The sequence below is a fragment of the Mandrillus leucophaeus genome, unplaced genomic scaffold (assembly GCF_000951045.1).
Source record: "Mandrillus leucophaeus isolate KB7577 unplaced genomic scaffold, Mleu.le_1.0 Scaffold74, whole genome shotgun sequence".
Lineage (NCBI taxonomy): Eukaryota > Metazoa > Chordata > Mammalia > Primates > Cercopithecidae > Mandrillus > Mandrillus leucophaeus.
The window spans coordinates 404,562-418,555 of NW_012108030.1; the positions used below are offsets into that span (position 1 = coordinate 404,562).

Here is a 13,994-nt window from a genome sequence, read left to right on the forward strand (position 1 = left end):
CACACACCTGTAATCCCAGCTACTGGGGAGGCTGAGGCAGGAGAATCGCCTGAACCTGGGAGGCAGAGGTTGCAGTGAGCCGAGATTACGCCATTGTACTCCAGCCTGTGTAATGAGTGAAACTCCATCTCAGGAAAAAAACAAAACAAACAAATGAAAAAAACAAAACAAAACAATCCTCACACTGCAGTTACAGGAGTCTCTGTAATTAATTCCATTTCACCACTGCTGAGAGTGAGGGCTGGGAGTGGGTCTGACACATCTCTGGGCTTCCACAGCCTAGAGACTTTGCTCAATGTTGTGGAATGAAGAAACTACACAAAGCCATTTTCTATTTCCTATAACCTGTCAAAATCCAGGTTAACAGCCACCTCCTCCAGGAAGCCTTCCCTGACAACTTCCCATCCCACCTAAGCAGGTTAGGTATCTACCCTGAGTTTTAAGGGCCCCCCTGCCTCCCTTGTTTACAGCGTTGAAAGCAACCAGGAGCCTTCTGAGGATAGTACATAGGAGTGGCTAAGAATTAGGGGACTGGGATCTAATCTGGACTCTGCCTCTTCCCAGCTTGGGCAATTCACTTAAACCAACCTGTGCCTCAGTTTCCTCATCTGAGCAACAGAGCTAACATCAGCGCACAATTGTGTAAGGCTCTTGGGATGTGCACTGCAGGCAACGAGCAAGCACAAGCTATTTTGATCTGACTCTTCTCTGGTTTCCAGCACTGCCTGGTCCAGAGAGCCCCAGGATGTCTGCAGGCTGACATGAACATCATACACATCGGTCACAGGGAATTGCTGCCCAAAAGGAAGCGTGGGTTGACTGGGACTTTCCTCACTGAGAATGTTCTGTTGGGAGACCCTGGCCAGGTAGGAGAAGGATCCGTGGGTCCCAGCCCAGCTCCAAAGCAAGCTTGAGTCCCAAGCTCAGTTGCAGACCCTGGGGGCCTTTGTTGAAGCCTTGGGGTTTCATAAAAATGATGTCTTCTGCTCCTAAGTCCTCTGAGAAGCTACTGAAAGCTATGAATTCACTGCTCAGAAGTTCCACCTGACAAATATCAGCCAGGGGCTACAGACAATTTTGTGAAATTCAAGGAACCCCTTCTAGGCTGGCCCCCAAACCTTATCATGCTCATGTGAAGAAGTCCTGTTTTTTGTAAAATGTATGATACGATCTCATTTATGTACAATTTTCTGTGTGTCCATATGCACAAATCATACACATACGCCCAGATGAAAGCTGAGATACCAGAATTTAATGCTAACTATCAAGTTTCCTTAGACAATGCTGTTTGGGAAAAAATGAATTACTGTATTTGCTCAAATCCCAAGATCCCAACAATGATAAGCACCATTCTTTTACACACCACTAAGAGGGAGAAAGGCTGCTGCTATAAAACACCATCAAGGGCTGGTGCCACATTGTATCTCTAACAACAGTGAAATACAGAATCACTGGGGGAGTGGGGCGGAGGCAGAGGCAGCAGTAGTGGCCCAGGGCTCTGAGAACAGTGAAAACCAGGGGACTTGGCAACTTGTAAGGCCTTCCTTCCCAGATCATCTTCTCTCAAACAATGCTTCTTGTTGGGATCTGACCCATCTTTGTGTCCCTAGCCATCACCTAGCATGGGACACACAGGCAGGCAGTGGGGTGGGAATGTGGCAGAGAGTCAAACAGACAGACCAAGAATCCCAGGTCTGCCATCTACAAGGCATACAATCTTGAAGAGACACTTAACCTCTCAGTGCTCCAGGTGGCTCACCCATAAACAGGGAATCCCTCCTACCCCAAAGGCTGGATATGATGTCACAACAACAATAATGACAACTGCAGTTAACATCTGTTAGTACTTACTAAGTGCCAAGTACTGTGCAAGGGCTCTTCAAGATAATTTTAAAAGGTTTTCATAATCCTATTTTGCAGATGAGAAAGGTACAGCACAGAGAGGTTAAGTAATTCTCTTACAAGTCATACAGCAAATAAGTGGTAGAACCCAGCCTGACTCCAAACCCACAGCCCTGGATGTAGAATCCCAGATGAGGCCTGGCACTGGGCACCTACCTGACCACTAAACAGAAAGGATGACAACTGCACCCTGAGTTCACAATATTAAAAGCCACTACTGGCCGGGCGCAGTGGCTCAAGCCTGTAATCCCAGCACTTTGGGAGGCTGAGGTGGGTGGATCACGAGGTCAGGAGATCGAGACCATCCTGGCTAACACGGTGAAACCTCGTCTCTACTAAAAATACAAAAAACTAGCCGGGCGTGGTGGCGGGCGCCTGTAGTCCCAGCTACTTGGGAGGCTGAGGCAGAAGAATGGCGTGAACCCGGAAGGCGGAGCTTGCAGTGAGCCGATATCGCGCCACTGCACTCCAGCCTGGGTGACAGAGCAAGACTCCGTCTCACAAAAAAAATAAAATAAAATAAAATAAAATAAAATAAAATAAAATAAAATAAAAGCCACTACTGACTTGTTGGATTAAAGCAGATGTCCACGGCCTAGCTGTTCTGACGTGATCCCCATGCTCTCCAACATGCTCCCCTCCCTGCCCTAGGTCGGCAGGGCCATGGGCCTGACCCTAAGGGGTGGGCAAGAGGACTTCCTGCCTTCCACTCACCAGCAGGCAGTGCACGTACTCTGGGCCTCCCACCAGGGTAGTGAAGGTTCCCAGCTGTTCTGCCAGGGCCAGGAGGACCTCATCTTCATCATAGATGGTATCTGTGGAACCAAGACAGACTTCGTGACTATCCCACCTCGACTCTGACCCCAGCCGAAGCTCAGAACTCACGGACTCCATTCTGCTTCCTCAGGCTGTCAGCACTCAGTTTCCCCATCCGCCCACTTGCTCCCCACTCTCCACCTGGGCTGACACAGAGATCACGGCACAGGCATGGCTGGGATGAGAGAGCCCTAAGTCCTGCTTCTGCCCTCTAGCAGGTGCGGAACACTGACTGAGTGATTCCACCTCTCTGAATCCCAGCTTCTGCGTCTGTAAAATGGTGTTCACCATCACTCCCTTGTAGCAAGGGTTACAGTGAGGAGCAAATATGACCAGGTGTATAAAGCACAGAGCAACGTCAACAAGAGCTTTTTTGGGGTGCAGCTTCTCCCCTCAGCACTGTTCTCTCTGCCAGAAATTTCTTTTTATCCTTGGAGATTCAGTTTAGCTACCCCTTCTTGGAAGATTTCTAGGATGTCCGCTGGAACACCTTCTCTGGGCTCAGTCTCCCTCCCTCTCCTTCCATGCCACCTTTACCCACACCCTTAACATAGGCTATAATCAGCGAGCCCAGGACTGGCTCCTCTCTATGCCCCAGTTCCTGCCAGAGCTGAGCACAGACAGACAGCAATTCAGGTTTGCTGAAAGAATGAATATGTGAAGGGAAAATCTGTTCTGTCCCTAATGCCCACATCCAAAGGCCTCTCTCTTAAGCTCCATCCTCTCATCCCTGAGGCAGTGGGAACTGCTAATCCCTGCATAGCACAAGATGCTAATATCCCTGGCATCTATTGCCACTTAAACTTCCTGCATTTAAGCTGGGTATATGGCAATCCAGCAACAGACTACATTTCCCAGACGCCCTTGCAGTTGGCAAGGCCATGTGACCTTGCTCTGGCCAATGGGATGTGAGTGTTAAGTGGTGGGTTCAACTTCTGCGTCACCTCTTTATCACAACCGTCTCATTTAAGTAGTCATTATCATCATCCCCATTTTATGGTGGGTTCAAATATTGCTTTACTGTTGGGTGCTTATACAGCAACTCATTTCATCTCTCTGAGCCTTTCTCATCCCCCAAATCACAACAGGCCGTTCTCACTTCACAGGGTTGTTCTGAGACTAAAGGGAAATAAATGCTTTCAGTGAAGAGTTCAGCACAGAGCCCAGTAGGAGGGTTAGCATCTCTGCCTCTTCCTTCAATAAATTCTCGCCAATATGACTGTTCTTAGGCTCATTCCCAGCCTCAGTTTCCCTGGCTCCCTCTGCACACAGTTAAAACCACCCTCACTGTTTTCTTTGTCTCCTGAAGACCTTATGCATATCCACAGACTCAATTCTTATTCATCTCTATCTCCAGTCTAGACCTTATAGCCAAGCAATGCTGCTGAAGGCCAAACACCTGGGAGCTGCCAGCACCCTGTCTTCCCACCAATCCACACAGAACTATCCTCCTTGGAAGGGTTGGCAGCTCCTTCTGAGCCAAGTCTGTCAACCCTCCCAACCTAAGGTCACTCTGATCATCACTAACTCTCAGCTGGGAGACTGCAACAGCTTCTTACCTGGTTTTCCTGCTTCCACCTTTGCCCCTACACCATCTGGATCTCCCAGAACCCAGAGTGACTCTTTCAGGTGTAAAAGAAATCCTGACACTCTTTCATTTCAATCTGCCAATAGTTCCAAAGAAACCTGATCTCACATGTTGTGGTCACTGTTCTTCTCCAACCTCATGTCCTAGTCTCACTCTCCCTTAACAATCTTACTCAACTCATGGCTACCTCACTGCTATTCTTCCAACACGCTGAGCATACACCTGTCTCTCCTCACAGCCTGAAATGCTCTTCCCACAGAGTCCCACATGGCTGGCACCTCCGTTCCACTCAGGACCCTCTCCCATTAAGCTTCCATAAAAACCCAGAGGGTTCAGAGAGCTTCCAGATGGTAAAACATGTGGAGGCTCTTGAAGGGTGGTGGGCTCAGGGAGGGCACAGAAGCTCCAGACCCTTTCCCCCATACCTCACTCTATGCATCTCTTCATCTGTATCCTTGGCGATATAATACACCGGTAAACGTAAGTGTTTCCCTGAGTTCTGTGAGCCTAATTAAACCCAAAGAGGGCGTCACGGGAACCCCAACTTGAAGCTGATCGGTCAGAAGTTCCAAAGGACTTGCAACTGGTGGGCAGGGTTGGGGAGAGTCTTGGGGACTGAGCCATCAATCTGTGGGATCTGACACTATCTCCGCATAGACAGTGTTGGAACTGAATAAGAGGACAACCAGCTGCTGTCCACTGCTCAGTTTGGGGGAAAAACCCCAGACATATGGTCACAGAAGTCATGTTCTGTGTTATGATTGCTCTGGCATGAAAGTAGAGGAAAGACGCAGAGTTTTCCTTACACACCCCGACTGTTAGGCACTGCTCTTATTAGACTCCTTTACAAATAAGGGAAATGAGGCTAAGAAAGGTGGAGTGACCTACTCAGCTTTCCTAGCAAGTCGGCGGCACAGCTGCTTGTTTCAAACCCAGGTCCCTCCAACGTTTTTCCTCTAAAACTTCTTCACCACTTTATTATCCTGCCATGCCTCAGCATTCTAAAGCTTTCAAGTCTCCCCAGCAGTTCACCAATAGAAGCCACCTAGTTTGGGGCCATTTGTTCAGTGTCATATGAGCAGACTCTTCATATAGCCTATGTTCAGTCAGACACACCTGCACCCCTCAGTCACTAGCTGTGCCACTGCAGGCGAGTCACTGCACCTCTTTAGGCTCCAATACCCCATGTGTCCAGTGCAGGGAGGAGTAACAACCTCAAGCTCCTCCCTCCCCAGGATCATCACTAGGTCCAACTAAGACGACCCCATACACAAGAGTTTAATTAGTGACAAAGCATTCTAAACCTTCAGCTGTGATTTCTGCTGGTATGAAGTATAAAGCATGAAGTAGTAATGGGAATAATGATAACAGAGGATTTACCATTAATTGGTAGTCCAGTCTGTATCAGACAGTGTACTAAGTGCTTTACCTACATCCTCACAGACAGCAGTGCTTAGTAACAGCCTGGCAGCTAACACTTCGGCAGCACGTACTGCACAGTGTCATAAGCACCTTACAGTATCTTATTTAGTCTTCGTGTTAGGTTACATAATTATGCCCATTTCACCTGTGAAGAATCTGAAGCAGGTAGATGTAAAATATCTTGCCCAAAGTCACACACCTAGAAAGTGGTAGAGCTCGGATTTGAAATCAGTCATTAACCAATGCTGTCAAGTTAAAGGCCAGAATGACTAGATAAATATCCCTTCTCAGTTACCTCCTAACTGCATGACCTTGGGCAAATGAATCACTTCAACTCTCTACACCTTGGTTTCTTCATCTATAAAATGGGGACAGTAGTATCACCTGCCTAAGGCACTGCTGTGAGATTAACTGGGTGAAAGGACGGTGATATATGTTTACTGAGTACAGGCAGCTTTCTAAACACTTCATATGAACTCAATCCTCACAAGATACAGTGTAGAACACCATCTGGCATAGAGTAAGCATATCGTAAGTATTAGCAATTGTTATTCATATTGAATGTTCAGATCAACACCACGGCACATAGATGATTATCCCAATCTACAGATGAAAAACGTAAGAAACAGATAAACTAACTTGTCTAAAGTCACCAGCTTCCAACTGTTGGAACTGCACCTCAAACTTGGTTCTATCTGCCCCTAGATCCCTCTCACCAATGTCTGCCTCCAGCATTCCAGACCATTCTTTTAGAGCAAGACAGCATTTCTCTGAATCCCTTTTCCCACTCCATAATGTCTAGCACAGGGCAGACATTCACAAACCATATGTTAAATCCACAAGTCTTCTCTTATCTAGTGAAAACCACCTCCCAAGAGTCCCCACATCTGGTCCCAGGGGTCCCCTTCGTTACCTGTAAGGAAAGGCAGAAGCTCACTTCGAGTCCTTTCGACCCCAAGGGCCAAGGCGATGGTGGACAGCTTCTTGATGCTGTTGAGGCGAAGCTAATGAGAGAACAAGAAGAGGAGGGGAGAATGTTAGACATTCCAGACACACATGAGTTCGGACAGCTCCGAACCCAGTCAGCCCCTGGAAGCTTTGCTGGGTTACGTGTGAAGATGTTCAACAGTAATTTGGCAAACGCCCACCAAGAGACCCTGTGACCTCGAGCTAATCATTAAATAACAATAGTAGTGGCAGCAGCAACAAATGCAAAAGAACATCCCTTGGTTCTTATGGAAGCGACACCTCCTCAGTTGAACTTTCCAAGACCACTCTGTTGAAAACTGTACTCTCTCTCCTCCTCCTCTCTCCTCATCACCTTCTCCTGTACTTAGTACCACATACCATGCTAATACACTGTACTTTAACAGCAGCAGCCACTTTATAACATGCTTCCTCTGTGCCAGGTCCTCGGCTAAACACATCCACACACCTGCACCCCTGTCACTAGCTGGAGTCCCATTTTACAGACAGGGAAACAGGCTCGGGGAACAAAAGCCCCTCTCAGGGTCAGAGAGCTAAGATCACATGGGGCAGGATTTAAAGCCAGGATTGCTGGCTAAGTGATGATAAAAGAACAAACAACACTCCAGCCTGGGCAACAGAGTGAGACTCTGTCTCAAAAAAAATAAAGAACAAACAATATTACAATAAAATGACAACAAAAACAGGAGTAGCATTAGCAATAGTAATAATACCACCAGTATAGGAGGCTGAATGGCAGCCTCAAAAAGTTACGTCCCAGTGATGAGCACGTCAAAATAGAGTCTTTGCAGACGTAGTTACGTGTGTCCAGATCATTCTAAATGGAGGGTTAGCCTTAAATCCAATGACAGTGTCCTTCTAAGAGACAGAAAGGAAGACAGATACACAGAGGGGAAGGTAAGCATGTGAAGATGGGTGGAGAGACCAGGTGATGCATCCACAAGCCAGGGAACACAAGGAATTGCTGGCACCACCGGAAGTCCTAACTTCCAGAAAGGCATGGAATGGGTCTCCCTCAGAGCCTCCAAAGGAACCAACCCTGCTAAGACCTTGATTTCAGACTTCTGGCCTCCAAAACTTGTTGTGTTAAGCTACCCAGTTCGTGGTGATTTGCTGTGGCAGTCCTAGAGAACTATTTTATTTGGCTAACAAACATAATAGATCTCATGCCAAGCATTTACATGTTGGGACTTCATTTGATTCTCTAGATCCTAGAAGAAAAGCATGGCTAATGTCCTCTTTTCACCACTTTGGAAAGTGAGGCTCAGAGAGGTAAAGACACCTGCCAAAGCCAGCACCAAGGGAGTGTGGGATCCAAAGCCAGCTGCTCTGACTGCAGGCCAGACTGTGGAACTCTCCCCTCATTTCTTCATCTCCACCACGATGCCTCTCCTATTATTAACAGCTCCCAGCACTGTCACAAGAATGGAATGAGCTCATGTGTGTGAAATGCTTTCGCGAGTGGGAGACTGACTAATGGTCCCACAGGGGACCTTTCTTCCTGGATAGAGGCAGAACAGGTAGGGACAGGGCGAGGTTGAGGAGCAGGACCTCCCTTAGCCTGTTCTGTTCTGAGGCCCTACGTAACTGAGACAAAGTCTACAAGTGACTAAGATCCTGCGTGAGGGGTTCTCCGGTCCAGGAGTTGAAGAATATCTTTGGGATTACAGACGATGAGCATCTGATGAAGTGTTGTGATGGTCTCTCCTCAGAAAAATGCACACAGTTAATCTTTCATATAGGTGGTCCAAAACTTACCATCCTGGCATTAAATGGACCTCAGGATAGAGTACTACAAAACCTGCAACTGATTTTGAGCTAAAAAATAAAACATATATAGAGACAGACCTATAGAAAGATAAACAACTAATATGGCAAACACTAACAATCACTGACCTGGGGTGTCTAAGTATAGAGGTGCTCACTGCACTAGGCTAAAAGTCAGCAAAACTTATTCTATACATTCCCAGACAGTAATTATTTTCAGCTTTGCAAACCTAACTACTGAACTCTGCCTGTGTGGCACTGAAAGCAACCACAGAACCAGAACTAGAGAAGCAAACAGGCATAGCTATGTTCCAATAACTTTATTTGCAAAAGCAGACAGTGGGCTGAATTTGGCCCACGGACTGTAGTCTGCTGACCCTTGTATTAGTCTTCCAACAGTATGCAAGTCTGAAAACTTTCATAATAAAATACCATGGGGAGGCCGGACATGGTGGCTCACGCCTGTAATCCCAGCAATTTGGGAGGCCGAGGCAGGCGGATCACGAGGTCATGAGATTGAGACCATCCTGGCTAACACGGTGAAACCCTGTCTCTACCATAAATACAAAAAGAAATTAGCCGGGCGTGGTGGCGTGCACCTGTAATCCCAGCTACTTGGGAGGCTGAGGCAAGAGAATGGTGTGAACCCGGGAGGTGGAGCTTGCAGTGAGCAGAGATCACGCCACTGCACTCCAGCCTGGGCGACAGAGCAAGACTCCGTCTCAAAAACATAAAAAAATTAATTAATTAATTAAAATAAAATAAAATAAAATACTGTGGGGAGTATTGACCTAGTTGTCTATTTCTTTCCTCTTTGTTTTCTCCAAGTTGATCTGTGTGTTCTTCTCTCAGCTGAGCTATAGGGAAATATACACATGGGCTAGCACGACACTAGGTGAGCAGCAGTCCTGAGGACAATGAGATGGTACAGGGAATAATCACAATTAATAATCATAATCATAAATGTCAGAACCATAGCAACAAACATTTACTGTTTGCTATGTGCTTGGCAGCATTCCAAGTGATTGACATGGATGATTAACACATTGAAGCCTCCTAACTGCTCAGAAGTATGTATTGTTAGTAGCATACCCACTTCACTGGTGAGGACACTGATGCACAGAGGCGAGGCTGTCACTTACTGGAAAGCAACGAAGCTGGGCAGCCTAACTCAATTTCAACATCATGCTGTCATTTAGGCAAAAATGTCTGTATGACAAAGCTTCCATAAAAACCAAAGAGGACAGGATTCAGACAGCTTCCCGATAGCAGAACACGCAGATTCTTGGAGGGTGGCATTTCCAGGGATGGCATGAAAGCTCCCCGTCCCTTCCCCCATAGCTTACCCTATGCATCTCCTCATCTGCATCCTTTGCAATATTCTTTATAATAAACTGGTAAATCTAAGTGTTTCCTGAGTTCTGTGAGTCGCTCCAGCAAATTAATCAAACCCAACGAGGGGGTCGTGGGAACCCCAACTTGAAGCTGGGGATGCCCAAGAGGTGGGCCCATGACAATCAGGCTGCTCTCCCATGGCACAGAGTCCCCTTCCTCCCACTGCTGTTCTTCCGGATTCTGCTTTTGGTTTCATTAAAAGTGTTTGTTTCTTCAGGCAGACAACATCATCAACGCTTGAGAAAGGTGCCTAGGGTGGTACTACAGGGCTGCAAAGTCCAGGTTCAAGGCTAAACTGCTTACATATTAGCTGTGGAATCTTGGGCAATCCTTGTACCTTTCTGAGCCTCAATTTTCTCATCTGTGAAGTGGGGATGATGAGAATACCTACCCTCAGAGGGTTGTCCTGAGTACAAAATGACATTCTACAGGGACACCCTAGCACTAGGGGAAGATTAATAATGGCAGCCGTGGCAAGCACGCCTCACTGACAGCATCCTGATTTTGTTCAGATTATTAAGAAGGACACTGTGGCAGCTGGTCCACTTATGTTTCTTTTCCCTTTTTCCACCATGACAGAATAATAACAGCAAATATTTCCTTAGTTTCTACTACGCCCCAGGCTTTAATGTTTTAACTCATTTAACCCTCACAATCCCATGAGGGAAATACAGAATCCTCCATCTTAAGGCAGAGAACACAAAGTCACAGGGAGGTAAACTGCATACAGCTTACTGGTGGCAAAGCCAGGATTTGAATCCCAGCCACCAGGTTCTTAACCAGTACTATGGATTCATATTTGCTCTTTTTTCTTTTTTGTTGTTCTTGCTGTTGTTTTGAGACAGGGTCTTGCTCTGTCACCCAGGCTGGAGTGCCGTGGCACGATCGCAGCTCACTGTAGCCTTGACCTCCCGGGCTCAAGTGATTCTCCCACCTCAGTTACCCAAGTAGATGGGTCTACAGGCAGGTGTCACCAAGCCCAGCTAGTTTTTTAACTTTTTGTAGGGATGAGGCCTCACTATGTTGCCCAAGCTGCCCTCAAACTCCTGAGCTCAAGCAATCCTCCCGCCTCGATCTGCCAAAATGCTAGGATTACAGGCATGAACCACTGCGCCCGGCTTTGTTTTTTGGGTTTTTTTTTTTGTAGAGGGGTGGGGTGGTGCCATGAATCCCCTTAGTAGGTCTAATAATGAACACAATTTTGAAACAGAGGTGAACATAAACGACACTAGAAGGTATGTATAATAGTAGAAATGACATGTGAACACATTCTGGCAACAGTCACAGGTTTTGCTAATACTATCTATGATATACCATAGGGATATTATAATTCATAACAGAAGGGAAGTTAAATGTAAGTTAGAGGTTAACGAAAATAAAGATGTTATAATTCCCAGGCAGGTCCAAACTCATGGACCTGCCTGGGAATTGCAGATGATCCCCAAGTTAAGAGCTCCTGTACTGGGCTACACTGCTGCTCATCATCCTTGGTTTTCAGCTGTATACATGACCCTTGGAAAAGACATGTCTGAATTGCCTTTGCATCTGAATGTGACTATAAGACTAACATCTGGCCAATAAAATCCAAGTGGAAATGTTTTGTGCAACTTATAGGGATGGGGTTCACACTTATCTTCCCTCCTTCCTGTCTGGAATGGAGTTATAATGGTTGGGGCTTCCGCAGCCAACTTGGGGACCTGAGGTAACCTGGGGGACAGGGAGGGTAGAATGGAGGACACAAACAGCATATAATGGTAAGGCCTGGGACCCTGACACCATGAAGTGCCACAGCAGCCTGGACTGCCACCAGACATTTTGGTCATCAGTCAGAAATAAACTTCAAGCTCACTTAAGCCCCTGTTATTTAGAGTTTTCCTACTACTTATAGCCAAACTTAACCTCAACTAACTCTGCACATGACCTAGTTCTGGGCAAAGAGATATACAAGCAAGTCTGCTGAGGAGATTCAGGAGAGATTTTCCTCCTTCATAAAAGGGAGGAGGGGAAGAACCTCTGTGTCCTAAGCTGGCCCCTGGTAAACTGCACGAAAAAGTGCAGTCCCACTAGGACAGCAGATGCTGCTGGAATCTTATAACCAAAATAGGCCAGTCAAAAAAACCGCATTTCTGTGATATCTTTAAGCCGACCCAATTCTGTGATAGCTTTGAGCTGCTGAACTTGCTATATGAGAAACAAAAAGAACCCTCACTTGTTTAAACAACTCTTGGTTGGGGTTCCTGTCACATTCCTGACAGAAAAGCTATTAATACCATCATTAAGAAATCTTGACTGGCGGTTGATCATGTCATATTCTGAGGAGAATTCCCTGTGTACTGACTATCTCCCAAGCGTGTCCCCACCAAGCACTTGCTACAGTTGTGATACTGTGAAATACAGATTTGGGCTCCGTCTCCATTTCCTTGCATACAACTCTTCAAATCCTTGGAATCTCCAAGGTGGGTTTTGTATGCTCATGTTGACTGATACCTTCAGGATGGGGTCCATGGTCACTGGGAAGACAGTCATGGAAAACACAGAGACGTGATTAGAGGGTTGGGATTTTCAGCCCCACCCCACATCCTCCATGGAGCGGACAGGGGCTGAAGGTCAAGGTGATCACCAGGTTCAATCAACCCTGCCTACCTAACAATGCCTTTATAAAAACCCATAAGGACAGGGCCTGGGAGCGTCAACACAGCTGAACACACACAGGTTCCTGGAGGGTGGTGCACCCAAGAAGGGCATGGAAGCTCCACACCCCTTCCACCATAGCTCACCTATGCCTCTCTTCATTTGTATTCTTTATACTATCCTTTATAATAAACTGATAAACTTAAGTGTTTCCCTGAGTTCTGAGAGCTGCTCTAGCATATTAATCAAACTCAAAGGCAGGGTGGTCATGGGAACTCCAACTTGAAGCAGGTAGATCAGAAGTTCTGAAGGCCCAGAATGGCAACTGAAGGCGAAGGTCAAGGGGCAGTGAGGCCTGAGCCCTCAACCTGTGAGACCCAACACTGTCTCTAGGTCGTGTCTGAACTGAGCTGGAGGACACCCAGTTGGTGTGCGCTGCAGAACTGATTGCTTGCTTGGCAGTGGAGAAGAATCCCTCCCCCAACAACACACATTTAGTCACGGAAGTCTTCTTCTGTGTTGTTGATTGTTGGGTTGAGAGAATAGGAATTGGGATTTTCCAAAGAGTCCACCTATATATATGGTTCCACGACAGCACTTACCACCCTAGACTGGGACTCTCTGTGTCCCAGCAGGCCTCAGCACAGAGCCTGCTCTGTGGTGACTTAACAAATAAAATCCCCCTTTCCACTACATGCACTTTTGGAAAGGGGACCCACTTTTAAAGACCCATCCTGCATTCAACCCATGGAGCCTTCCATAATATGAATCTATATGGTATATCCCACATGTAGTATGTCTTCCCTTCACAATCAGAATAAAAGCTAAGGCCCTACTCTGGCCTACAAGGACCAACACAATCTGACCCTAGTCTATTGATCCATTCTCACTGTGCCTGGCTTGTCACAATGGCTTCCTTGATAGTAACCAAAAAAACAAACAAACAGCCCAGTGTATTCCCAACCCAGGCCTTAGCACTTGCTGACGTGGTCCCACAAGGTTCCCCAGATGCCCCATTTCCTCAGGTCTGCTCAATCCCCGCCATATGACTACCGTAGGTAAACCAGCACACTGAACAAGCCAATTTCACATGCCCCATAAGCCAATTTCACTGCATCTTCACAACCAGGCACATGCTGATTCTTCATCATTATCCCCATTTTGCAGACGAGGAATCTAGGCCCAAAGAGGGGAAAGTACTGCTCCAGGGGCACACAGGGAGCAAACTGGTAGAGCGAGGGTTCAAACTTCAGTCATCCTCAACTCTTCCCTCTGCATCACCCACCAGGAAATCCCATCAGCTCCCCTCAACATGTCCTGACTGTAACCACACTTCCCCACTACATGCTAACACTGGCCCTGGGTGCTCTGTAAAGGCACTTCAACAGGACCAGTGTTCCTGCCCAACCCCTATGACAGCCAGAGGAAGGATCCTTTAAAATTATATCAGAACCCATCATTCCTACTCAAAGTCTTGCAATTCCCC

The 13,994-nt window shown here is 46.8% G+C and overlaps 1 protein-coding gene across 1 annotated transcript in view; it reads right to left on the minus strand.

The window, feature by feature from the left end:
* PPP2R1A (protein phosphatase 2, regulatory subunit A, alpha) overlaps positions 1–13,994 on the minus strand; it is a 49,088-nt gene that overhangs the window by 22,506 nt on the left and 12,588 nt on the right. Inside the window, exons 2-3 of the mRNA XM_011965857.1 lie at positions 6,642–6,732; positions 2,617–2,717 (exon numbers count right to left, since the gene is read on the minus strand). Of these exons, the coding sequence (XP_011821247.1) occupies positions 2,617–2,717; positions 6,642–6,732 (192 nt within the window). The remainder of the gene's footprint in view (positions 1–2,616; positions 2,718–6,641; positions 6,733–13,994) is intronic.